This window comes from Chiloscyllium plagiosum, unplaced genomic scaffold (genome assembly GCF_037043375.1).
Source record: "Chiloscyllium plagiosum isolate Xiang-an unplaced genomic scaffold, Cpla_swu_hap1 HiC_scaffold_9, whole genome shotgun sequence".
Taxonomy (NCBI): Eukaryota; Metazoa; Chordata; class Chondrichthyes; order Orectolobiformes; family Hemiscylliidae; genus Chiloscyllium; species Chiloscyllium plagiosum.
In genome coordinates this window covers 2,330,229-2,355,877 of record NW_028270147.1, presented here as the reverse complement: position 1 = coordinate 2,355,877, position 25,649 = coordinate 2,330,229, and the positions used below count along the sequence as shown (strand labels likewise).

Below are 25,649 nucleotides of genomic sequence, written 5' to 3'. Positions count from 1 at the left end.
TTGGAGGGTCACTGCAGAGGGAGTTCCACACTGTCGGAGGGTCAGTACTAATGGAGTGCCACACTGTCAGAGGGTCAGTGCTGAGGAAGTGCCGCACTGTCAGAGGGTCAGTGCTGAGGAAGTGCCGCACTGTCGGAGGTTCAGTGATGAGGGAGTGGGCACCGTCAAAGGGTTAGCGCTGACGGAGTGACGCACTGTCGGAGGGTCAGTACTGAGGGAGTGCTGCACTGTCAGAGGGTCAGTGCTGAGGGAGTGCCGCACTGTCAGAGGGTCAGTGATAAGGGAGTGGGCACTGTCAAAGGGTCAGCGCTGAGGGAGTGCCGCACTGTCAGAGGGTCAGTGCTGAGGGTGTGCCGCACTGTTGGAGGGTCAGTGCTGAGGGAGTGCCGCACTGTCAGAGGGTCAGTACTTAGGAAGTGCTGCACTGTCAGAGGGTCAGTGCCGAGGGAGTGCTGCACTGTCGGAAGGTTAGTGCTGAGGGACTGCTGCACTATCAGAGGGTCAGTGCTGAGGAAGTGCCGCACTGTCAGAGGGTCAGTACTGAGGGAGTGCTGCACTGGCGGAGGGTCAGTACTGAGGGAGTGCTGCACTGCCAGATGGTCAGTGCTGAGGAAGTGCCGCACTGTCAGAGGGTCAGTGCTGAGGGAGTGCTGCACTGTCAGACGGTCAGTACTGAGGGAGTGCTGCACTGTCAGAGGGTCAGTACTGGGGGAGTGCCGCACTGTCAGAGGGTCAGTGCTGAGGGAGTGCCGCACTGTCAGAGGGTCAGTGATGAGGAACCGCCACACTGCTAGAGGGTCGGTGCTGAGGGAATGCCGCACTGTCAGAGGGTCAGTACTTAGGAAGCGCTGCACTGTCAGAGGTTCAGTGCCGAGGGAGTGCCGCACTGTCAGAGGGTCAGTACTGAGGGAGTGCTGCTCTGTCAGACGGTCAGTACTTAGGAAGTGCTGCACTATCAGAGGGTCAGTGCTGAGGGAGTGCCGCACTGTCAGAGAGTCAATACTGGGGGAGTGCCGCACTGTCAGAGGGTCAGTACTGAGGGAGCACCGCACTGTTAGAGGGTCAGTGCTGCAGAAGTGCTGCACTGTCGGAGGGTCAGTGCTGAGGAAGTGCCGCTCTGTAGAGGGTCAGTACAGAGGGAGTGCCACACTGTCGGAGGGTCAGTACTGGGGGATGCTGCACTGTCTGAGGGTCAGTACAGAGGGAGTGCCACACTGTCAGAGGGTAAGTGCTGAGGAAGTGCCGCACGGTCAGAGGTTCAGTGCTGAGGGCAGTGCCGCACTGTCAGACGGTCAGTGCTGAGGGAGTGCCGCACTGTCGGAGGGTCAGTGCTGAGGGAGTGCCGCACTGTAGAGGGTCAGTACAGAGGGAGTGCCACACTCTCAGAGGGTCAGTACTGGGGGATGCCGCACTGTCAGAGGGTCAGTGCTGAGGAAGTGCCGCACTGTCAGAGGGTCAGTGCTGGGGGAGTACCACACTGTCGGAGGGTCAGTCCTGGGGGAATGCTGCACTGTCAGAGGGTCAGTACTGGGGGAGTGCCGCACTGTCAGAGGGTGAGTGCTGAGGGAGTGCCGCACTGTCGGAGGTTCAGTGATGAGGGAGTGGGCACCGTCGAAGGGTCAGCGCTGACGGAGTGACGCACTGTCGGAAGGTCAGTGCTGAGGGAGTGCCGCACTGTCGGAGGGTCAGGACTGAGGGAGTGCTGCACTGTAGAGGGTCAGTACAGAGGGAGTGCCACACTGTCAGAGGGTCAGTGCTGAGGGAGTGGGGACAGTTGGAGGGTCACTGCAGAGGGAGTTCCACACTGTCGGAGGGTCAGTACTAATGGAGTGCCACACTGTCAGAGGGTCAGTGCTGAGGAAGTGCCGCACTGTCAGAGGGTCAGTGCTGAGTGAGTGCCACACTGTCAGAGGGTCAGTGCTGGGGGAGTGGGCACTGTCGAAGAGTCAGCACTGAGGGAGTGCCGCACCGTCAGAGGGTCAGTGTTGAGGGTTTGCTGCACTGTCAGAGGGTCAGTGCTGAGGGAGTGCCGCACTGTCAGAGGGTCAGTGCTGGGGGAGTGCCACACTGCCAGAGGGTCGGTGCTGAGGGAGTGGGCACTGTCGAAGAGTCAGCGCTGAGGGAGTGCCGCACTATCGGATGGTTAGTGCTGAGGGAATGCGGCACTGTCAGAGGGTCAGTCCTGAGGGAGTGCCGCTCTGTAGAGGGTCAGTGCTGAGGGAGTGCTGCACTGTTGGAGGGTCAGTGTTGAGGGAGTACTGCACTGTCGGAGGGTCAGTGCTAAGGGAGTGCCGCACTGTCAGAGGGTCAGTCCTGAGGGAGTGCCGCACTGTTAGTGGGTCAGTACTGAGGGAGTGCCGCACTGTCGGAGGGTCAGTGCTGAGGGAGTGCCGCACTGTCGGAGGGTCAGTACTGAGGGAGCACTGCACTGTTAGTGGGTCAGTGCTGAGGGAGTGCCGCACTGTCGGAGGGTCAGTGCTGAGGGAGTGCCGCACTGTAGAGGGTGAGTACAGAGGGAGTGCCACACTGTCAGAGGGTCAGTGCTGAGGAAGTGCCGCACTGTCAGAGGGTCAGTGCTGAGGGAGTGCCGCATTGTCAGAGGGTCAGTGCTGAGGGAGTGCTGCACTGACGGAGGGTCAGTGCTGAGGGAGTGCTGTACTGTCGGAGGGTCAGTACTGATGGAGTGACACACTGTCATTGGGTCAGGGCTGAAGGAGTGCTGCACTGTTGGAGGGTCAGTACTGAGCGAGTGCTGCACTGTCACAGGGTCAGTGCTGAGTAAGTGCCGCACTGTCAGAGGGTCAGTGCTAAGGAAGTGCCGCACTGTCAGAGGGTCAGTGCTGGGGGAGTGGGCACCGTCGAAGGGTCAGCGCTGACGGAGTGCATCACTGTCAGAGGGTCAGTGCTGAGGGAGTGCCGCACAGTCGGAGGGTCAGTTCTGCGGGAGTGCTGCACTGTCGGAGGGTCAGTACTGAGGGAGTGCTGCACTGTCGGAGGGTCAGTACTGAGGGAGTGCTGCACTGTCGGAGGATCAGTACTGAGGGAGCACCGCACTGTTAGAGGTTCAATGCTGAGGGAGTGCTGCACTGTCGGTGGGTCAGTGCTGAGGGAGTGCCGCACTGTCAGAGGGTCAGTGCTGGGGGAGTGCCACACTGCCAGAGGGTCAGTGCTGAGGGAGTGAGCACTGTCGAAGAGTCAGCGCTGAGGGAGTGCCGCACTGTCAGACGGTCAGTGCTGAGGGAGTGCCGCACTGTTGAATGGTCAGTGCTGATGGGAGTGCAGCACTGTCAGAGGGTCAGTGCTGAGGGAGTGCCGCACTGTCAGAGGGTCAGTGCTGAGGGAGTGGGTACTGTTGGAGGGTCAGTGCTGAGGAAGTGCCGCACTGTCAGAGGGTCAGTACAGAGGAAGTGGGCACTGTTGGAGGCTCAGTGCTGAGGGCAGTGCCGCACTGTCAGACGGTCAGTGCTGAGGGAGTGCCGCACTGTCAGAGTGTCAGTGCTGAGGATGTGCTGCACTGTCGGAGGGTCAGTGCTGAGGGAGTGCCGCACTGTCAGAGGGTCAGTGCTGAGGGAGTGCCGCACTGTCAGAGGGTCAGTACTGATGGAGTGCCACACTGTCAGAGGGTCAGTGCTGAGGAAGTGACGCACTGTCAGAGGGTCAGTACTGGGGGAGTGCTGCACTGTCAGAGGGTCAGTGCTGAGGAAGTGCCGCACTGTCGGAGGGTCAATGCTGCGGTAGTGCTGCAGTATCGGCGGGTCAGTACTGAGGGAGTGCAGCACTGTCGGAGGGTCAGAGCTGAGGATGTGCTGCACTGTCGGAGGGTCAGTACTGATGGAGTGCCACACTGTCGGAGGGTCAGTACTGGGGGAGTGCCGCACTGTCAGAGGGTCAGTGCTGAGGGAGTGCCGCACTGTCGGAGGGTCAGTACTGAGGGAGTGCCGCACTGTCAGAGGGTCAGTGCTGTGGGAGTGCCGCACTTCTAGAGGGTCGGTGCTGAGGGAGTGTGCACCGTCGAAGGGTCAGCGCTGAGGGAGTGCCGCACTGTCAGAGTGTCAGTGCTGAGGGAGTGCCACACTGTCAGAGGGTCGGTGCTGAGGGAGTGCCACACTGTCAGAGGGTCAGTGCTGAGATAGTGCCGCACTGTCAGAGGGTCAGTAATGAGGGAGTGCTGCATTGTCAGAGGGTCAGTACTGAGGGAGTGCTGCACTGTCAGAGGGTCAGTACTGGGGGAGAGCCGCACTGTCAGAGGGTCAGTGCTGAGAGAGTGGGTATTGTTGGAGGGTCAGTGCTGAGGAAGTGCCGCACAGTCAGAGGGTCAGTGCTGAGGGAGTGGGCACTGTCAGTGGGTCAGTGCTGAGAATGTGCTGCACTGTCGGAGGGTCAGTACTGATGGTGTGCCACACTGTCGGAGGGTCAGTACTGGGGGAGTGCCGCACTGTCGGAGGGTCAGTACTGAGGGAGTGCCGCACTGTCAGAGGGTCAGTGCTGTGGGAGTGCCGCACTGCTAGAGGGTCGGTGCTGAGGGAGTGTGCACCGTCGAAGGGTCAGCGCTGAGGGAGTGCTGCATTGACAGAGGGTCAGTACTGAGGGTGTGCTGCACTGTCAGAGGGTCAGTACTGGGGGAGAGCCGCACTGTCAGAGGGTCAGTGCTGAGAGAGTGGGTACTGTTGGAGGGTCAGTGCTGAGGAAGTGCCGCACAGTCAGAGGGTCAGTGCTGAGGGAGTGGGCACTGTCATTGGGTCAGTGCTGAGGGAGTGCCGCACTGCAGAGGGTCAGTACAGAGTGAGTGCCGCACTGTCAGAGGGTCAGTGCTGAGGGAGTGCTGCACTGACGGAGGGTCAGTGCTGAGGGAGTGCTGTACTGTCGGAGGGTCAGTACTGATGGAGTGCCACACTGTCAGAGGGTCAGTGCTGAGGAAGTCCCGCACTTTCAGAGGGTCAGTGCTGAGGATGTGCTGTACTGTTGGAGGGTCAGTCCTGAGGGAGTGCTCCACTGTCAGAGGGTCAGTGCTGAGTAAGTGCCGCACTGTCAGAGGGTCAGTGCTGAGGAAGTGCTGCACTGTCAGAGGGTCAGTACTGAGGGAGTGCCACACTGTCAGGGGGTCAGTGCTGGGGGAGTGCTGCACTGTCAGAGGGTCAGTGCTGAGGGAGTGCCGCACTGTCGGAGGGTCAGTGCTGAGGGAGTGCCGCACTGTCGGAGGGTCAGTACTGAGGGAGCACTGCACTGTCAGAGGGTCAGTGCTGAGGGAGTGCAGCACTGACGGAGGGTCAGTGCTGAGGGAGTGCTGTACTGTCGGAGGGTCAGTACTGATGGAGTGCCACACTGTCAGAGGGTCAGTGCTGAGGAAGTGCCGCACTGTCATTGGGTCAGGGCTGAGGGAGTGCTGCACTGTTGGAGGGTCAGTACTGAGCGAGTGCTGCACTGTCAGAGGGTCAGTGCTGAGTAAGTGCCGCACTGTCAGAGGGTCAGTGCTAAGGAAGTGCCGCACTGTCAGAGGGTCAGTGCTGGGGGAGTGGGCACCGTCGAAGGGTCAGCGCTGACGGAGTGCATCACTATCAGAGGGTCAGTGCTGAGGGAGTGCCGCACAGTCGGAGGGTCAGTTCTGCGGGAGTGCTGCACTGTCGGAGGGTCAGTACTGAGGGAGTGCTGCACTGTCGGAGGGTCAGTACTGAGGGAGTGCTGCACTGTCGGAGGGTCAGTACTGAGGGAGCACCGCACTGTTAGAGGTTCAATGCTGAGGGAGTGCTGCACTGTCGGTGGGTCAGTGCTGAGGGAGTGCCGCACTGTCAGAGGGTCAGTGCTGGGGGAGTGCCACACTGCCAGAGGGTCAGTGCTGAGGGAGTGAGCACTGTCGAAGAGTCAGCGCTGAGGGAGTGCCGCACTGTCAGACGGTCAGTGCTGAGGGAGTGCTGCACTGTCAGAGGGTCAGTGCTGAGTAAGTGCCGCACTGTCAGAGGGTCAGTGCTAAGGAAGTGCGCACTGTCAGAGGGTCAGTGCTGAGGGAGTGCCGCACTGTCAGAGGGTCAGTGCTGAGAGAGTGGGTACTATTGGAGGGTCAGTGCTGAGGAAGTGCCGCACTGTCAGTGGGTCAGTGCTGAGGGCAGTGCCGCACTGTCAGACGGTCAGTGCTGAGGGAGTGCCGCACTGTCAGAGTGTCAGTGCTGAGGATGTGCTGCACTGTCGGAGGGTCAGTGCTGAGGGAGTGCCGCACTGTAGAGGGTCAGTACAGAGGGAGTGCCACACTCTCAGAGGGTCAGTACTGGGGGATGCCGCACTGTCAGAGGGTCAGTGCTGAGGAAGTGCCGCACTGTCAGAGGGTCAGTGCTGAGGAAGTGCCGCACTGTCAGAGGGTCAGTACTGGGGGAGTGCCGCACTGTCGGAGGTTCAGTGATGAGGGAGTGGGCACCGTCGAAGGGTCAGCGCTGACGGAGTGACGCACTGTCGGAAGGTCAGTGCTGAGGGAGTGCCACACTGTCGGAGGGTCAGGACTGAGGGAGTGCTGCACTGTAGAGGGTCAGTACAGAGGGAGTGCCACACTGTCAGAGGGTCAGTGCTGAGGGAGTGGGGACTGTTGGAGGGTCACTGCAGAGGGAGTTCCACACTGTCGGAGGGTCAGTACTAATGGAGTGCCACACTGTCAGAGGGTCAGTGCTGAGGAAGTGCCGCACTGTCAGAGGGTCAGTGCTGAGGAAGTGCCGCACTGTCGGAGGTTCAGTGATGAGGGAGTGGGCACCGTCAAAGGGTTAGCGCTGACGGAGTGACGCACTGTCGGAGGGTCAGTACTGAGGGAGTGCTGCACTGTCAGAGGGTCAGTGCTGAGGGAGTGCCGCACTGTCAGAGGGTCAGTGATAAGGGAGTGGGCACTGTCAAAGGGTCAGCGCTGAGGGAGTGCCGCACTGTCAGAGGGTCAGTGCTGAGGGTGTGCCGCACTGTTGGAGGGTCAGTGCTGAGGGAGTGCCGCACTGTCAGAGGGTCAGTACTTAGGAAGTGCTGCACTGTCAGAGGGTCAGTGCCGAGGGAGTGCTGCACTGTCGGAAGGTTAGTGCTGAGGGACTGCTGCACTATCAGAGGGTCAGTGCTGAGGAAGTGCCGCACTGTCAGAGGGTCAGTACTGAGGGAGTGCTGCACTGGCGGAGGGTCAGTACTGAGGGAGTGCTGCACTGCCAGATGGTCAGTGCTGAGGAAGTGCCGCACTGTCAGAGGGTCAGTGCTGAGGGAGTGCTGCACTGTCAGACGGTCAGTACTGAGGGAGTGCTGCACTGTCAGAGGGTCAGTACTGGGGGAGTGCCGCACTGTCAGAGGGTCAGTGCTGAGGGAGTGCCGCACTGTCAGAGGGTCAGTGATGAGGAACCGCCACACTGCTAGAGGGTCGGTGCTGAGGGAATGCCGCACTGTCAGAGGGTCAGTACTTAGGAAGCGCTGCACTGTCAGAGGTTCAGTGCCGAGGGAGTGCCGCACTGTCAGAGGGTCAGTACTGAGGGAGTGCTGCTCTGTCAGACGGTCAGTACTTAGGAAGTGCTGCACTATCAGAGGGTCAGTGCTGAGGGAGTGCCGCACTGTCAGAGAGTCAATACTGGGGGAGTGCCGCACTGTCAGAGGGTCAGTACTGAGGGAGCACCGCACTGTTAGAGGGTCAGTGCTGCAGAAGTGCTGCACTGTCGGAGGGTCAGTGCTGAGGAAGTGCCGCTCTGTAGAGGGTCAGTACAGAGGGAGTGCCACACTGTCGGAGGGTCAGTACTGGGGGATGCTGCACTGTCTGAGGGTCAGTACAGAGGGAGTGCCACACTGTCAGAGGGTAAGTGCTGAGGAAGTGCCGCACGGTCAGAGGTTCAGTGCTGAGGGCAGTGCCGCACTGTCAGACGGTCAGTGCTGAGGGAGTGCCGCACTGTCGGAGGGTCAGTGCTGAGGGAGTGCCGCACTGTAGAGGGTCAGTACAGAGGGAGTGCCACACTCTCAGAGGGTCAGTACTGGGGGATGCCGCACTGTCAGAGGGTCAGTGCTGAGGAAGTGCCGCACTGTCAGAGGGTCAGTGCTGGGGGAGTACCACACTGTCGGAGGGTCAGTCCTGGGGGAATGCTGCACTGTCAGAGGGTCAGTACTGGGGGAGTGCCGCACTGTCAGAGGGTGAGTGCTGAGGGAGTGCCGCACTGTCGGAGGTTCAGTGATGAGGGAGTGGGCACCGTCGAAGGGTCAGCGCTGACGGAGTGACGCACTGTCGGAAGGTCAGTGCTGAGGGAGTGCCGCACTGTCGGAGGGTCAGGACTGAGGGAGTGCTGCACTGTAGAGGGTCAGTACAGAGGGAGTGCCACACTGTCAGAGGGTCAGTGCTGAGGGAGTGGGGACAGTTGGAGGGTCACTGCAGAGGGAGTTCCACACTGTCGGAGGGTCAGTACTAATGGAGTGCCACACTGTCAGAGGGTCAGTGCTGAGGAAGTGCCGCACTGTCAGAGGGTCAGTGCTGGGGGAGTGCCACACTGCCAGAGGGTCGGTGCTGAGGGAGTGGGCACTGTCGAAGAGTCAGCGCTGAGGGAGTGCCGCACTATCGGATGGTTAGTGCTGAGGGAATGCGGCACTGTCAGAGGGTCAGTCCTGAGGGAGTGCCGCTCTGTAGAGGGTCAGTGCTGAGGGAGTGCTGCACTGTTGGAGGGTCAGTGTTGAGGGAGTACTGCACTGTCGGAGGGTCAGTGCTAAGGGAGTGCCGCACTGTCAGAGGGTCAGTCCTGAGGGAGTGCCGCACTGTTAGTGGGTCAGTACTGAGGGAGTGCCGCACTGTCGGAGGGTCAGTGCTGAGGGAGTGCCGCACTGTCGGAGGGTCAGTACTGAGGGAGCACTGCACTGTTAGTGGGTCAGTGCTGAGGGAGTGCCGCACTGTCGGAGGGTCAGTGCTGAGGGAGTGCCGCACTGTAGAGGGTGAGTACAGAGGGAGTGCCACACTGTCAGAGGGTCAGTGCTGAGGAAGTGCCGCACTGTCAGAGGGTCAGTGCTGAGGGAGTGCCGCATTGTCAGAGGGTCAGTGCTGAGGGAGTGCTGCACTGACGGAGGGTCAGTGCTGAGGGAGTGCTGTACTGTCGGAGGGTCAGTACTGATGGAGTGACACACTGTCATTGGGTCAGGGCTGAAGGAGTGCTGCACTGTTGGAGGGTCAGTACTGAGCGAGTGCTGCACTGTCACAGGGTCAGTGCTGAGTAAGTGCCGCACTGTCAGAGGGTCAGTGCTAAGGAAGTGCCGCACTGTCAGAGGGTCAGTGCTGGGGGAGTGGGCACCGTCGAAGGGTCAGCGCTGACGGAGTGCATCACTGTCAGAGGGTCAGTGCTGAGGGAGTGCCGCACAGTCGGAGGGTCAGTTCTGCGGGAGTGCTGCACTGTCGGAGGGTCAGTACTGAGGGAGTGCTGCACTGTCGGAGGGTCAGTACTGAGGGAGTGCTGCACTGTCGGAGGATCAGTACTGAGGGAGCACCGCACTGTTAGAGGTTCAATGCTGAGGGAGTGCTGCACTGTCGGTGGGTCAGTGCTGAGGGAGTGCCGCACTGTCAGAGGGTCAGTGCTGGGGGAGTGCCACACTGCCAGAGGGTCAGTGCTGAGGGAGTGAGCACTGTCGAAGAGTCAGCGCTGAGGGAGTGCCGCACTGTCAGACGGTCAGTGCTGAGGGAGTGCCGCACTGTTGAATGGTCAGTGCTGATGGGAGTGCAGCACTGTCAGAGGGTCAGTGCTGAGGGAGTGCCGCACTGTCAGAGGGTCAGTGCTGAGGGAGTGGGTACTGTTGGAGGGTCAGTGCTGAGGAAGTGCCGCACTGTCAGAGGGTCAGTACAGAGGAAGTGGGCACTGTTGGAGGCTCAGTGCTGAGGGCAGTGCCGCACTGTCAGACGGTCAGTGCTGAGGGAGTGCCGCACTGTCAGAGTGTCAGTGCTGAGGATGTGCTGCACTGTCGGAGGGTCAGTGCTGAGGGAGTGCCGCACTGTCAGAGGGTCAGTGCTGAGGGAGTGCCGCACTGTCAGAGGGTCAGTACTGATGGAGTGCCACACTGTCAGAGGGTCAGTGCTGAGGAAGTGACGCACTGTCAGAGGGTCAGTACTGGGGGAGTGCTGCACTGTCAGAGGGTCAGTGCTGAGGAAGTGCCGCACTGTCGGAGGGTCAATGCTGCGGTAGTGCTGCAGTATCGGCGGGTCAGTACTGAGGGAGTGCAGCACTGTCGGAGGGTCAGAGCTGAGGATGTGCTGCACTGTCGGAGGGTCAGTACTGATGGAGTGCCACACTGTCGGAGGGTCAGTACTGGGGGAGTGCCGCACTGTCAGAGGGTCAGTGCTGAGGGAGTGCCGCACTGTCGGAGGGTCAGTACTGAGGGAGTGCCGCACTGTCAGAGGGTCAGTGCTGTGGGAGTGCCGCACTTCTAGAGGGTCGGTGCTGAGGGAGTGTGCACCGTCGAAGGGTCAGCGCTGAGGGAGTGCCGCACTGTCAGAGTGTCAGTGCTGAGGGAGTGCCACACTGTCAGAGGGTCGGTGCTGAGGGAGTGCCACACTGTCAGAGGGTCAGTGCTGAGATAGTGCCGCACTGTCAGAGGGTCAGTAATGAGGGAGTGCTGCATTGTCAGAGGGTCAGTACTGAGGGAGTGCTGCACTGTCAGAGGGTCAGTACTGGGGGAGAGCCGCACTGTCAGAGGGTCAGTGCTGAGAGAGTGGGTATTGTTGGAGGGTCAGTGCTGAGGAAGTGCCGCACAGTCAGAGGGTCAGTGCTGAGGGAGTGGGCACTGTCAGTGGGTCAGTGCTGAGAATGTGCTGCACTGTCGGAGGGTCAGTACTGATGGTGTGCCACACTGTCGGAGGGTCAGTACTGGGGGAGTGCCGCACTGTCGGAGGGTCAGTACTGAGGGAGTGCCGCACTGTCAGAGGGTCAGTGCTGTGGGAGTGCCGCACTGCTAGAGGGTCGGTGCTGAGGGAGTGTGCACCGTCGAAGGGTCAGCGCTGAGGGAGTGCTGCATTGACAGAGGGTCAGTACTGAGGGTGTGCTGCACTGTCAGAGGGTCAGTACTGGGGGAGAGCCGCACTGTCAGAGGGTCAGTGCTGAGAGAGTGGGTACTGTTGGAGGGTCAGTGCTGAGGAAGTGCCGCACAGTCAGAGGGTCAGTGCTGAGGGAGTGGGCACTGTCATTGGGTCAGTGCTGAGGGAGTGCCGCACTGCAGAGGGTCAGTACAGAGTGAGTGCCGCACTGTCAGAGGGTCAGTGCTGAGGGAGTGCTGCACTGACGGAGGGTCAGTGCTGAGGGAGTGCTGTACTGTCGGAGGGTCAGTACTGATGGAGTGCCACACTGTCAGAGGGTCAGTGCTGAGGAAGTCCCGCACTTTCAGAGGGTCAGTGCTGAGGATGTGCTGTACTGTTGGAGGGTCAGTCCTGAGGGAGTGCTCCACTGTCAGAGGGTCAGTGCTGAGTAAGTGCCGCACTGTCAGAGGGTCAGTGCTGAGGAAGTGCTGCACTGTCAGAGGGTCAGTACTGAGGGAGTGCCACACTGTCAGGGGGTCAGTGCTGGGGGAGTGCTGCACTGTCAGAGGGTCAGTGCTGAGGGAGTGCCGCACTGTCGGAGGGTCAGTGCTGAGGGAGTGCCGCACTGTCGGAGGGTCAGTACTGAGGGAGCACTGCACTGTCAGAGGGTCAGTGCTGAGGGAGTGCAGCACTGACGGAGGGTCAGTGCTGAGGGAGTGCTGTACTGTCGGAGGGTCAGTACTGATGGAGTGCCACACTGTCAGAGGGTCAGTGCTGAGGAAGTGCCGCACTGTCATTGGGTCAGGGCTGAGGGAGTGCTGCACTGTTGGAGGGTCAGTACTGAGCGAGTGCTGCACTGTCAGAGGGTCAGTGCTGAGTAAGTGCCGCACTGTCAGAGGGTCAGTGCTAAGGAAGTGCCGCACTGTCAGAGGGTCAGTGCTGGGGGAGTGGGCACCGTCGAAGGGTCAGCGCTGACGGAGTGCATCACTATCAGAGGGTCAGTGCTGAGGGAGTGCCGCACAGTCGGAGGGTCAGTTCTGCGGGAGTGCTGCACTGTCGGAGGGTCAGTACTGAGGGAGTGCTGCACTGTCGGAGGGTCAGTACTGAGGGAGTGCTGCACTGTCGGAGGGTCAGTACTGAGGGAGCACCGCACTGTTAGAGGTTCAATGCTGAGGGAGTGCTGCACTGTCGGTGGGTCAGTGCTGAGGGAGTGCCGCACTGTCAGAGGGTCAGTGCTGGGGGAGTGCCACACTGCCAGAGGGTCAGTGCTGAGGGAGTGAGCACTGTCGAAGAGTCAGCGCTGAGGGAGTGCCGCACTGTCAGACGGTCAGTGCTGAGGGAGTGCTGCACTGTCAGAGGGTCAGTGCTGAGTAAGTGCCGCACTGTCAGAGGGTCAGTGCTAAGGAAGTGCGCACTGTCAGAGGGTCAGTGCTGAGGGAGTGCCGCACTGTCAGAGGGTCAGTGCTGAGAGAGTGGGTACTATTGGAGGGTCAGTGCTGAGGAAGTGCCGCACTGTCAGTGGGTCAGTGCTGAGGGCAGTGCCGCACTGTCAGACGGTCAGTGCTGAGGGAGTGCCGCACTGTCAGAGTGTCAGTGCTGAGGATGTGCTGCACTGTCGGAGGGTCAGTGCTGAGGGAGTGCCGCACTGTCAGAGGGTCAGTGCTGAGGGAGTGCCGCACTGTCAGAGGGTCAGTACTGATGGAGTGCCACACTGTCAGAGGGTCAGTGCTGAGGAAGTGACGCACTGTCAGAGGGTCAGTACTGGGGGAGTGCTGCACTGTCAGAGGGTCAGTGCTGAGGAAGTGCCGCACTGTCGGAGGGTCAGTGCTGCGGTAGTGCTGCAGTATCGGCGGGTCAGTACTGAGGGAGTGCAGCACTGTCGGAGGGTCAGTACTGAGGGAGTGCTGCACTGTCAGAGGGTCAGTGCTGAGGATGTGCTGCACTGTCGGAGGGTCAGTACTGATGGAGTGCCACACTGTCGGAGGGTCAGTACTGGGGGAGTGCCGCACTGTCAGAGGGTCAGTGCTGAGGGAGTGCCGCACTGTCGGAGGGTCAGTACTGAGGGAGTGCCGCACTGTCAGAGGGTCAGTGCTGGGGGAGTGCCGCACTGCTAGAGGGTCGGTGCTGAGGGAGTGTGCACCGTCGAAGGGTCAGCGCTGAGGGAGTGCCGCACTGTCAGAGTGTCAGTGCTGAGGATGTGCTGCACTCTCGGAGGGTCAGTGCTGAGGGAGTGCCGCACTGTCAGAGGGTCGGTGCTAAGGGAGTGCCACACTGTCAGAGGGTCAGTGCTGAGATAGTGCCGCACTGTTAGAGGGTCAGTAATGAGGGAGTGCTGCATTGTCAGAGGGTCAGTACAGAGGGAGTGCCGCACTGTCAGAGGGTCAGTGCTGAGGGAGTGCTGCACTGTCAGAGGGTCAGTGCTGAGGATGTGCTGTACTGTTGGAGGGTCAGTCCTGAGGGAGTGCTCCACTGTCAGAGGGTCAGTGCTGAGTAAGTGCCGCACTGTCAGAGGGTCAGTGCTGAGGAAGTGCTGCACTGTCAGAGGGTCAGTACTGAGGGAGTGCCACACTGTCAGGGGGTCAGTGCTGGGGGAGTGCTGCACTGTCAGAGGGTCAGGACTGAGGGAGTGCCACACTGTCAGAGGGTCAGAGCTGGGGGAGTGCTGCACTGTCAGAGGGTCAGGACTGAGGGAGTGCCGCACTGTCGGAGGGTCAGTGCTGAGGGAGTGCGGCACTGTCAGAGGGTCAGTACTGGGGGAGTGCCGCACTGTCAGAGGGTCAGTGCTGAGGGAGTGCCGCACTGTCGGAGGGTCAGTACTGTGGGAGTGCTGCACTGTCAGAGGGTCAGTACTGAGGGAGTGCTGCACTGTCAGAGGGTCAGTACTGAGGGAGTGCTGCACTGTCAGTGGGTCAGGACTGAGGGAGTGCCGCACTGTCGGAGGGTCAGTGCTGAGGGAGTGCAGCACTGTCAGAGGGTCAGTACTGGGGGAGTGCCGCACTGTCAGAGGGTCAGTGCTGAGGGAGTGCCGCACTGTCGGAGGGTCAGTACTGTGGGAGTGCTGCACTGTCAGAGGGTCAGTACTGAGGGAGTGCTGCACTGTCAGAGGGTCAGTACTGAGGGAGTGCTGCACTGTCAGTGGGTCAGTACTGAGGGAGTGCCGCACTGTCGGAGGGTCAGTGCTGAGGGAGTGCCGCACTGTCGGAGGGTCAGTGCTGAGGGAGTGCCGCACTGTCGGAGGGTCAGTGCTGAGGGAGTGCCACACAGTCAGAGGGTCAGTGCTGGGGGAATGCCGCACTGTCAGAGGGTCAGTGCTGGGGGAGTGCCGCACTGTCGGAGGGTCAGTGCTGAGGGAGTGCCGCACTGTCGGAGGGTCAGTACTGAGGGAGTGCTGCACTGTCGAAGAGTCAGCGCTGAGGGAGTGCCGCACTGTCAGAGGGTCAGTGCTGAGGGTGTGCTGCACTGTCAGAGGGTCAGTACTTAGGAAGTGCTGCACTGTCAGAGGGTCAGTGCCGAGGGAGTGCTGCACTGTCGATTAGTCACGGCTGAGGGAGTGCCTCACTGTCGTAAGGTCAGTACTGAGGGATTGCTGCACTGTCAGAGAGTCAGTACTGAGGGAGTGCTGCACTGTCAGAGAGTCAGTACTGAGGGAGTGCTGCACTGTCAGAGAGTCAGTACTGAGGGAGTGCCACACTGTCGGAGGGTCAGTGCTGAGGGAGTGCTGCACTGTCAGAGGGTCAGTGCTGAGGGAGTGCTGCACTGTCGGAGGATTAGTGCTGAGGGAATGCCGCACTGTAGAGGGTCAGTACCGAGGGAGTGCCACACTGCCAGAGGGTCAGTACTGGGGGAGTGCCACACTGTCAGAGGGTCAGTCCTGCGGGAGTGCCGCACTGTCAGAGGGTCAGTAATGAGGGAGTGCTGCAATGTCGGAGTGTCAGTGCTGAGGGAGTGCCGCACTGTCAGAGGCTCAGTGCTGAGGGAGTGTCGCACTGTCAGAGGCTCAGTGCTGAGGCAGTGTGAAATTCTGCCCCTACCTTAAGTACTGCATCTTTTCCCCATTCCAACGGCGGACCACCGTGCCCAGCTTGGCTCCATACTTGAATTCCGTCACTCGGCCCATCCCAAAATACTGGGAGGATTTCACTGGCTCCCCTCCCAGATCGATCACCTGGGAAATGCAGAGGGAGATTGTGAGCATGGATCCGGGGACTGGGGTAGCCGGGGGTGGGGGGGAGGCGGGAGCGCTGAGGGACCCACCTCCTGGTAGATGAATGGTTTGGAGCCGCTGCTGAACCAGCGAGTGTTGAGGGTGTTGAGCTTCTGGAAGATTGCCTTCATGTCTCCAGGCCACATGTGCTTCGCAGCGTCCACACGGAATCCAGCCACGCCCAGCTCAATCAGGTGGTTCAGGTACTCTGCAATCTTGCCTCTCACATAGTCCTTCTGCAAGGCCAGGTCCAGGAGACTCACCAGCCTGCAGTCCCGTACCTGGGGCAGAACATACTCACTTCAATTCTCAACGTTATCCCAAAGAAAACAAGCTGCATTTCCCCAAAGGCCATGAACACCTCGCAAAGATTTCACAGAAACGTTACCAGACATGGAGCTACCAATCAGGATGGGGGACAAAAATATTGAAGAACTGCTGATACTGGAAATCAGAAAAAAAGCAACAGGAATTGCTGGAGAAACTCAGCAGGTCTGGCAGAGAGCAGAGTTAACATTTCGATTTCAGGGACCTTCCTTCAGAACTCACTGTAGTTGGGAAATGATTGGTAAATATGCTGGAGCAGGAGAGTGGGGTGGGGATGGAGTCCCAAGAGACAGGACAACAGCTGCACAGTCAAAGGAATGGGGAAGGGTGAACGTGGGAGGAGCAGCAGAGGACACTGGGTTGGTTCTGATTATAGCACATGTGAGGACAAGCCTGGTGTGTGGGGATTAGGGTAAGGACATGGCTTTGGATAACAGGCTGGAGGGAGTTACAGAGATAGGGAGGGGGAGTAGGGGCTGGAGGGGGTTACAGAGATAGGGAGGGGGTGTAGGGGCTGGAGGGGGCAATAGCGATAGGGAGGCGGTGTAGGGGCTGGAGGGGGTAATAGAGATAGGGAGGGGGTGGAGGGGCTGGAGGGGGTTATAGAGATAGGGAGGGGTGTAGGGGCTGGAGGGAGTTACAGAGATAGGGAGGGGGAGTAGGGGCTGGAGGGGGTTATAGAGATAGGGAGGGGGTGTAGGGGCTGGAGGAGGTTACAGACTTAGGGAGGGGTGTAGGGGCTCGAGGGGGTTACAGAGATAGGGAGGGGTGTAGGGGCTGGAGGGTGTTACAGAGACAGGGAGGAGGTGGAGAGACTGGACGGGGGGGTTACAGAGATAGGGAGGGGGTGTAGGGGCTGGAGGGGGTAATAGAGATAGGGAGGGGGTGTAGGCGTTGCAGGGGGTAATCGAGATAGGGAGGGAGTGTAGGGACTGGAGGGGGTTATAGAGATAGGGAGGGGTGTAGGGGCTGGAGGGGGTTACAGAGATAGGGAGGGCTTGTAGGGGCTGGAGGGGGTTACAGAGATAGGGAGGGGTGTAGGGGATGGAGAGGGTTATAGAGATAGGGAGGGGGTGTAGGGGCTGGAGGGGGTTATTGAGATAGGGAGGGGATGTAGGGGCTGGAGGGGGTTACAGAGATAGGGAAAAGGTGTTGGGGCTGGAGCGGGTTACAGAGATAGGGAGGGCTTGTAGGGGCTGGAGGGGGTTACAGAGATAGGGAGGGGTGTAGGGGATGGAGAGGGTTATAGAGATAGGGAGGGGATGTAGGGGCTGGAGGGGGTTACAGAGATAGAGAGGAGTGCAGGAGCTGGAGGGAGTTTTAGAGATAGGGAGGGGTGTAGGGGCTCTAGGGGGTTACAGAGATGGGGAGGGCTGTAGGGGCTGGAGGGTGTTACAGAGATAGGGAGGGGTGTATGGGCTGGAGGGGATTATAGAGATGGGGAGGGGGTGTAGGGGCTGGAGGGGGTTACAGAGATAGGGAGGGGTGCAGGGGGTTACCAGGGTTTAAATGTTTTAGTCCAGGGTTTAAATGTTTTAGTCCAGGGTTTAAATGTTTTAGTAGGGTCAGAGGTGGGGGTAAAAGGGGGGGGGGAGGTGTGGCATTGCTTGTCAAAGATCGTATTACAGCTGTGGAAAGGACGATGGATGAAGACTCGCCATCTGAGGTAGTTTGGGCTGAGGTTAGGAATAGGAAAGGTGAGCTCACCCTGTTAGGAGTTTTTTACAGGCCTCCTAATAGTCCTAGAAACGTAGAAGAAAGGATTGCGAGAATGATTCAGGAGAAGAGTGAAAGTAATAGTTTGGTTGTTATGGGGGACTTTAACTTTCCTGATATTGATTGGGAAAGCTATAGCTCAAGTTCGTTAGATGGGTCAGTGTTTGTCCAATGTGTGCAGGAGGGTTTCCTGACACAATATGTAGATAGGCCAACAAGAGGTGAGGCCATACTGGATTTGGTTCTGGGTAACGAACCAGGCCAGGTGTTAGAATTAGAGGTAGGTGAGCACTTTGGGGACAGTGACCACAATTCGGTGACTTTTACTCTAGTGATGGAGAGGGATAAGTGTGCACGACAGGGCAAGAGTTATAGCTGGGGGCAGGGAAATTATGATGCGGTGAGGCATGACTTAGGATGCGTGGCTTGGAAAAGTAAGCTTCAAGGCAAGGGTGTAATTGATATGTGGAGCTTGTTCAAGGAGCAACTATTGAGTGTCCTTGATAAGTATGTACCCGTCAGGCAGGGAGGAAAGGGTCGTGTGAGGGAGCCGTGGTTTAATAAGGAATTGGAATCCCTTGTTAAATGGAAGAGGGCGGCCTATGTAAAGATGAGGCGTGAAGGTTCAATTGGGGCGATTGAGAGTTATAGGGTAGCCAGGAAGGATCTGAAGAGAGAGCTAAGAGCAGCAAGGAGGGGACATGAAAGGTCCTTAGTTGGTAGGATTAGGGAAAACCCTAAGGCTTTCTATAGGTATGTCAGGAATAAAAGAATGACTAGGGTAGGAATAGGTCCAGTCAAGGATAGTAGTGGGAAGTTGCGGGTGGAGGCTGAAGAGATTGGGGAGACACTGAATGAATACTTTTCGTCAGTATTCACTCAGGAACAGGACATTATTGTCAATGTGAATACTGAGTCACAATTAAGTAGAATGGATGGCTTTGAGGTATGTAGGGAAGAGGTGTTGGAAACTCTGGAAAGGGTGAAAATAGATAAGTCCCCTGGGCCTGATGGCATTTATCCTAGGATTCTCTGGGAAGCAAGGGAGGAGATTGCAGAGCCATTGGCCTTGATTTTTATGTACTCGTTGTCTACAGGAGTAGTGCCGGAATATTGGAGGCTAGCAAATGTGGTTCCCTTGTTCAAGAAGGGGAGTAGGGATAACCCTAGTAACTATAGGCCGGTGAGTCTCACTTCTGTTGTGGGCAAAGTCTTAGAGAGAATTGTAAGGGATAGGATTTATGAACATCTGGATAGGAATAATGTAATCAAGGATAGTCAGCATGGTTTTGTGAAGAGCAGGTCGTGCCTCACAAACCTTATTGAATTCTTTGAGAAGGTGACTAAGGAGGTGGACGAGGGGAAAGCGGTAGATGTGGTCTATATGGATTTTAGTAAGGCGTTTGATAAGGTTCCCCATGGTAGGCTACTTCAAAAAATACGGAGGTATGGCATTGAGGGTGAGTTGGAGGTTTGGATTAGGAGTTGGCTGGCCGGAAGAAGACAGAGGGTAGTAGTTGATGGTAAAGGTTCATCTTGGAGTGCCGTCATTAGCGGTGTTCCGCAGGGATCTGTTTTGGGACCATTGCTGTTTGTCATTTTTATAAATTACCTGGTGGAGGGGTAAGAAGGTTGGGTGAGCAAGTTTGCAGATGATACGAAAGTCGGAGGAGTTGTAGACAGTGAGGAAGGATGTGGCAGGTTACAGCGGGATACAGATAAGCTGCAGAGCTGGGCAGAAAGGTGGCAAATGGAGTTCAATGTAGGTAAGTGTGAGGTGATTCACTTTGATAAGAGTAATAAAAAGATGGGGTACTGGGCTAATGGTCGGATACTTGGTAGTGTGGATGAGCAGAGGGATCTTGGTGTCCATGTACACAAATCTTTGAAAGTTGCCACCCAGGTAAATAGTGCGGTGAAGAAGGCATTTGGCGTACTGGCTTTTATTGGTAGAGGAATTGAGTTCCGGAGTCCTGAGATCATGTTGCAGTTGTATAAGACTCTGGTGCGGCTGCATCTGGAGTATTGTGTGCAGTTTTGGTCGCCATACTATAGGAAGGATGTGGAGGCACTGGAACGGGTGCAGAGAAGGTTTACCAGGATGTTGCCTGGTATGGTAGGAAGATCGTATGAGGAAAGGCTGAGGCACTTGGGGTTGTTTTCATTGGAGAAAAGAAGATTTAGGGGTGACTTGATAGAGGTGTACAAGATGATTAGGGGTTTAGATAGGGTTGACCGTGAGAACCTTTTTCCATGTATGGAGTCAGCTATTACAAGGGGGCATAGCTTTAAATTAAGGGGTGGTAGGTATAGGACAGATGTTAGGGGTAGGTTCTTTACTCAGCGAGTCGTGAGTTCATGGAATGCCCTGCCAGTAGCAGTGGTGGACTCTCCCTCATTATGGGCATTTAAGCGGGCATTGGATAGGCATATGGAGGATAGTGGGCTAGTGTAGGTTAGGTGGGCTTGGATCGGCGCAACATCGAGGGCCGAAGGGCCTGTACTGCGCTGTATTCTTCTATGTTCTATGTTACAGAGGTAGGGAGAGGGTGTAGGGGCTGGAGGGAGTTACAGAGATGGGGGGGTGTAGGGGCTGGAGGGGTTACATAGAAAGGGAAGGGGTGTTAGGGCTGGAAGGGGTTACAGAGATAGGGAAGGGTGTAGGGTCTGGAGTGGGTTACAGAGATAGGGAGGGTGTGTAGGGGCTCAATGGAGTTACAGAGATAGGGAGGGGTGTAGGGGCTGGAGGGGGTTATAGAGATAGGGAGGGGGTGAAGGGTCTGGAGAGGTTTACAGAGATAGGGAGGGGGTGTCGGGTCTGGAGAGGGTTACAGAAATAGGGAGGGGTGTAGGGGCTGGAGGGGGTTACAGAGATAGGGAGGGGTGTAGGAGCTGGAGGGGGTTACAGAGATAGTAAGAGGGTGCAGGGTCTGGAGGGGGGTTACAGAGATAGGGAGGGGGTGTATGGGCTGGAGGGGGTTATAGAGATAGGGATGGGGTGTAGGGGCTGGAGGGGGTTACAGAGATAGGGAGGGGGTGTAGGGGCTGGAGGGAGTTACAGAGATAGGGAGGGGTGTAGAGGCTGGAGGGGGTTACAGAGATAGGGAGGGGTGTAGGGGCTGGAGGGGGGTACAGTGATAGGGAGGGGATGTAGGGGGTTACAGAGATAGGGAGGGGGTTTCGGGGCTGGAGGAGTGGACAGAGATCGGGAGGGGTTGTACGGGCTGGAGAAGGTTACAGAGATAGGGAGGAGGTGTAGGGGCTGGAGGCGGTAACAGAGATATGGAGGGGTGTCGGGGCTGGACGGGTTTATAGAGATCGGGAGGGGGTGTAGTGGCTGGAGAAGGTTACAGAGATAGGGAGGGGTGTAGAGGCTGTAAGAGGTGACAGAGATAGGGAGGGGGTGTACGGGCTGTAGGAGGTTACAGAGATAGGGAGGGGGTGTCGGGGCTGGAGGGGGTTACAGAGATAGGGAGGAGGTGTAGGGGCTGGAGGGGGGTTACAGAGATAGGGAGGGCCGTAGGGGCTGGAGGGGGTTAAAGACATAGGGAGGGGGTGTAGGGGCTGGAGGGGGTTACAGAGATAGGGAGAGGGTGTAGGGGCTGGAGGGAGTTACAGAGATAGGGATGGTTGTAGGGGCTGGAGGGGGTAATTGAGATAGGGAGGGGGTGTAGGGGGTTACAGAGATTGGGAGGGGATGGAGAAGCTGGAGGGAGTTACAAAGTTAGGGAGGAGGTGTAGGGGTTGGAGGAGGTAACAGAGATACGGAGGGGTGTAGGGGCTGGAGGGGGCTACAGAGATAGGGCGGGGTGTAGGGGCTGGAGGAGGGGACAGAGATAGGGAGGGGTTAAAGGGGCTGGAGGGGGCTACAGAGATAGGGACGGGTGTAGTCGCTGTGAGGGTTACACAGATAGGGAGGGGGTGTAGGGGCTGGAGGGAGTTACGGAGATAGGGAGGGATTTAGGGGCTGGAGTGGGTTACAGAGATAGGGATGGGTGTAGGGCTGGAGGAGGGACAGAGATAGGGAGGGGTTTAATGCTGGTGGAAATTTCAGGTTCAGGTTGTGACAGAGCCCGAATGTGACTGATGGGTTCCACTGAACGTCCAGTATTATTTTATCACCTGGTGGTGGGGTCCGTTTGGAGGTGGTGGAAATGACGACGAATGATCCGATGTATATGGAGGTTGGTGGGGTGGTAGGCGAGGACCGGTGGGGTTTTGTCCTGGTGGTGATTGGAGGCGATTGGGCAATCCTTCCATATTCGCCACAAATTCACCTGCACCTCCACACACGTCATTTACTGCATCCGCTGCACCCGATGTGGCCTCCTCTATATTGGGGAGACAGGCCGCCTACTTGCGGAACGTTTCAGAGAACACCTCTGGGACACCCGGACCAACCAACCCAACCACCCCGTGGCTCAACACTTCAACTCCCCCTCCCATTCCACTAAGGACATGCAGGTCCTTGGACTCCTCCATCGCCAGACCATAGCAATACGACGGTTGGAGGAAGAGCGCCTCATCTTCCGCCTAGGAACCCTCCAGCCACAAGGGATGAACTCAGATTTCTCCAGTTTCCTCATTTCCCCTCCCCCCACCTTGTCTCAGTCCCAACCCTCGAACTCAGCACCACCTTCCTAACCTGCAATCTTCTTCCTGACCTCTCTGCCCCCACCCCACTCCGGCCTATCACCCTCACCTTAACCTCCTTCCACCTATCATATTTCCAACGGCCCTCCCCCAAGTCCCTCCTCCCTTCCTTTTATCTTAGCCTGCTGGACACACTTTCCCCATTCCTGAAGAAGGGTTCATGCCCGAAACGTCGATTCTCCTGCTCCTTGGATGCTGCCTGACCTGCTGCGCTTTTCCAGCAACACATTTTCAGCTCTGACCTCCAGCATCTGCAGTCCTCACTTTCTCCCAGGGGAGTCTGCTGGCCTGGGCTGACATCTATCAGTGTATCATGGTGAGGGATGCATTTATTCTGGAGTTGCCCCTTACCTGGGAAATGTCATTGTAGTTTTCAATGTTGCCACTTGCAGATTTACACTTGCCATCATTAAAATCCCAGGACGAGTATGAAACTGCGGGAAAACTTTCTGCTCCTGCATCAAAGTATGACTTACAGGAAGAATGTGTGCCAGAGCCACCCCCTGCTCCACACATGTGGTTAATCACAGCATCTGCATAGATTCGAACCTAAAAGGATTTATTGAAGAGAAAGAGAGGTGATGGAATTCTGCAGGACCGATGGTCAGCTCAGTTTGTGTACACGTGCCTCACAGCCAACTCACTTCTCACTTTGCCGTGTACTCAGTGTTGGAATGAAAGAAACCGAGTCAGTTTGTGCTCAGCCATCTCTCACAGTGTCAACAGGAAGAGGGTGAGGCACGTCTCTGGATGGACCCCCAAATGGGTGGGAAGGCAACTGGAGAGTCTAGATCAGAGTGGTGCTGGAAAAGCACAGCAGGTCAGGCAGCATCTGAGGAGCAGGAAAATCGATGTTTCAGGCAAAAGCCCTTCATCAGGAATTCTCAGGCTCCTGCCCGAAACATCGATTTTCCTGCTCCTCAGATGCTGCCTGACCTGCTGAGCTTTTCCAGCACCACTTTGATCTAGACTCTGGTTTCCAGCATCTGCAGCCCTCGCTTTTGCCTCGGCAACTGGGTGAGGACTAACACAAGGAGTCTGCAGAGGGAGATCGAGAGAATAAGTGAGCAGACCGAGTATAACGTGGGAAAATGTGGCGCTATCACCTTTGACAGGAAGGATAGAGAAGTAGAATATTATTTAAATGGAGAGAAACTGCAGAAAGCTGCGGAACAGAGGGATTTGGGAATCCTCATCTGTGAATCCAAGCTTAGCTGGTCATAGAGAAGGCAAATGGAATATGAGCCTTTGTTTCCAAGGGAACGGAGTGGGCAGGTCGGAGCCCTTTCTCCAACTATCCAAGGCCAGGTGATAGCTCCTTCTCTTTAAGATGTGACCAGTTCCGGTCTCCTGATCTGAGGATACATGTGCTGATGTTGCAGGCAGTCCAGTCAGCTGATACTGAAGGTGGTCTGGGAGGGAGCTGTCTGATGGGGAGGGGTTGAGTCAGTTGGGCCTGCACTCATTGGAGTTTGAAGAATGAGAGGCGACCTTATTGAAACGTGGACGATTCTTCGGAGGACTTGACAGGGTCAGTGTGGAGAGGGCGTTTCTCCTGTGGGAGAGTCTAGGACAAGGGCATTTCACCTCACAATGAGGGGTCACCCAATTAACACAGAAATGTCTTCCCCTAGAGAGGGCAGTGAGTACTTTACTGCAGAGGGCTGTCGAGGCTGGGACATTAACCATATTCAAGGCTGAGAGAGAGAGAGAGATGTTTAATCAGGAGGAGACTCAGGGGCATGGGGAAAAGGCGGGAAAGTGGAGGTGAGGGTTATCAGGTCAGCCATGATCACACTGAATGGCAGAGCAGGCTTGATGGACTGAGTGGCCTACTCTGCCCGTAGACCTGATGGTCTGATGGTCTTTCTCCCTCTGGTCAGCTCCAGCTGACTCCAGGAGACTCCGTGTTGTTCTTACCCAGTTTCAGCTGGTCCACCCAGGCTCCCCTGTAATTGCCTCCTCATGAGGCAGCAACCTGATAAATACCCAACATGCACACACAAGTCAGAACACACCCTTCCCACACCACCAAAACCACAATCCCCTTAGTACCGACAGTGTGGCAATCCCTCAGCAGTGACCCTCTGAGTGCTGCACTCCCTCAGTACTGACCCTCTGACAGTGCGGCACTCCCTCAGCACTGACCCTCTGACAGTGCAGCACTCCCTCAGCACTGACCCTCTGACAGTGCAGCACTCCCTCAGCACTGACCCTCTGACAGTGCGGCACTCCCTCAGTACTGACCCTCTGACAGTGTGGCAATCCCTCAGCAGTAACCCTCTGACAGTGCGGCACTCCCTCAGTACTGACCCTCTAGCAGTGCGGTACTCCCTCAGTACTGACCCTCTGACAGTGCGGCACTCCCTCAGTACTGACCCTCTGACAGTGCAGCACTCCCTCAGCACTGACCCTCTGACACTGTGGCACTCCCTCAGTTCTGACCCTCTGACAGTGTGGCACTCCCTCAGTTCTGACCCTCTGACACTGTGGCATTCCCTCAGCACTGACCCTCTAGCAGTGCGGTACTCCCTCAGTACTGACCCTCTGATAGTGCAGCACTCCCTCAGCACTGACCCTCTGACAGTGCAGCACTCCCTCAGCACTGACCCTCTGACAGTGCAGCACTCCCTCAGCACTGACCCTCTGACAGTGCAGCACTCCCTCAGTACAGACTCCAGCTGAGGTGTAACAAATGTCTTTTGCAAATTCACTAGTGGCTCCTTGCGCTTGTACCCTTCACCCCTACACAAGAAACCGAGAACACTGTGTGCTTTGTTTACTGCTCTCCACTGTCCTACTACCTTCAATGATCTGTGCACATAATAACCATAATTACTCCGAACATTAAAAATGGTTGGTCACATGTTCCCCAGGACATACAAACATCAACACACTGCAGGGGCGATGTGTCCTGGGAGGGACAGTCAGACTAACTGTAGCAACACAGGTCAATGCAGGCCACGATGGAAATTAGACAATGGCCAGGGTTTGATCGCAGAGACATGAATGTGAAAAATGGTGAAATCCTGTTAACTCTAACGAGATCTTGGTTAGATCACACATGGGACACTGTGTACAGTGTACAGTGCATTCTCTATCAGTCATAAGAACACAGGGCCAGGCTGACAGAAACACTCAGCAGGGTGGCTATCCAGGGGGGAGCTGACGGTAGCCACAAAGAACACGCAAGGATGAGATTGGTGCAAATGTATGGGAGAGTTTCACTTGTGAAGCGGGGGGTGTGGGGGGCAATGGCAGGCTGTCCAGATCAGACACAGCCCTTCAGAAAAAAATCCCATCAGCAACTCAGGAGAAATGTCTTCATCCAGAGAGTGGGGGGAACAGGGGACTCACTCCCACAGGGAGGGGGGGGTGGGGGTAAACGTGGGACTCACTCCCACGGGGGGTGGGGGGGGAATATTGTGGACACATTGAGGGGCAAGATGGACAAACACATGAGGGGGAAAGGAATCAAAGGGTCTGCTGACAGGGTGAGGTGATGAAGGGATAGGAAGAGGCTCATTTGGAGCAGAAACCCCAGGACAGAACAGTTGGGCCAAATGGCCTGTTTCACAGCAGAGATTGGGTGTAGCGCTGGTTGTTGGCTGAGACCCAGGCAGTAGGATCCTTCTGTATGCAGCTGAATGTGTATTGGTTGTAAATAATCCAATTCAGACACCAATCACATTGTGAGATTGCTGCTTGTTCCTGTTAAGCTGAGACAGGGGAAAACCCAATCAATGGCCTTCAAGAGAGGCTTGCATTGCTGGTGCA

General features: G+C 57.2%; 1 protein-coding gene across 1 annotated transcript in view; it reads right to left on the bottom strand.

Moving 5' to 3' along the window:
- The window catches only part of LOC122547078 (pancreatic alpha-amylase-like), a 62,278-nt gene that overhangs the window by 27,896 nt on the left and 8,733 nt on the right, over positions 1 to 25,649 (bottom strand). Inside the window, exons 3-5 of the mRNA XM_087990339.1 lie at positions 22,224 to 22,421; positions 15,227 to 15,457; positions 15,004 to 15,137 (exon numbers count right to left, since the gene is read on the bottom strand). Of these exons, the coding sequence (XP_087846465.1) occupies positions 15,004 to 15,137; positions 15,227 to 15,457; positions 22,224 to 22,421 (563 nt within the window). The remainder of the gene's footprint in view (positions 1 to 15,003; positions 15,138 to 15,226; positions 15,458 to 22,223; positions 22,422 to 25,649) is intronic.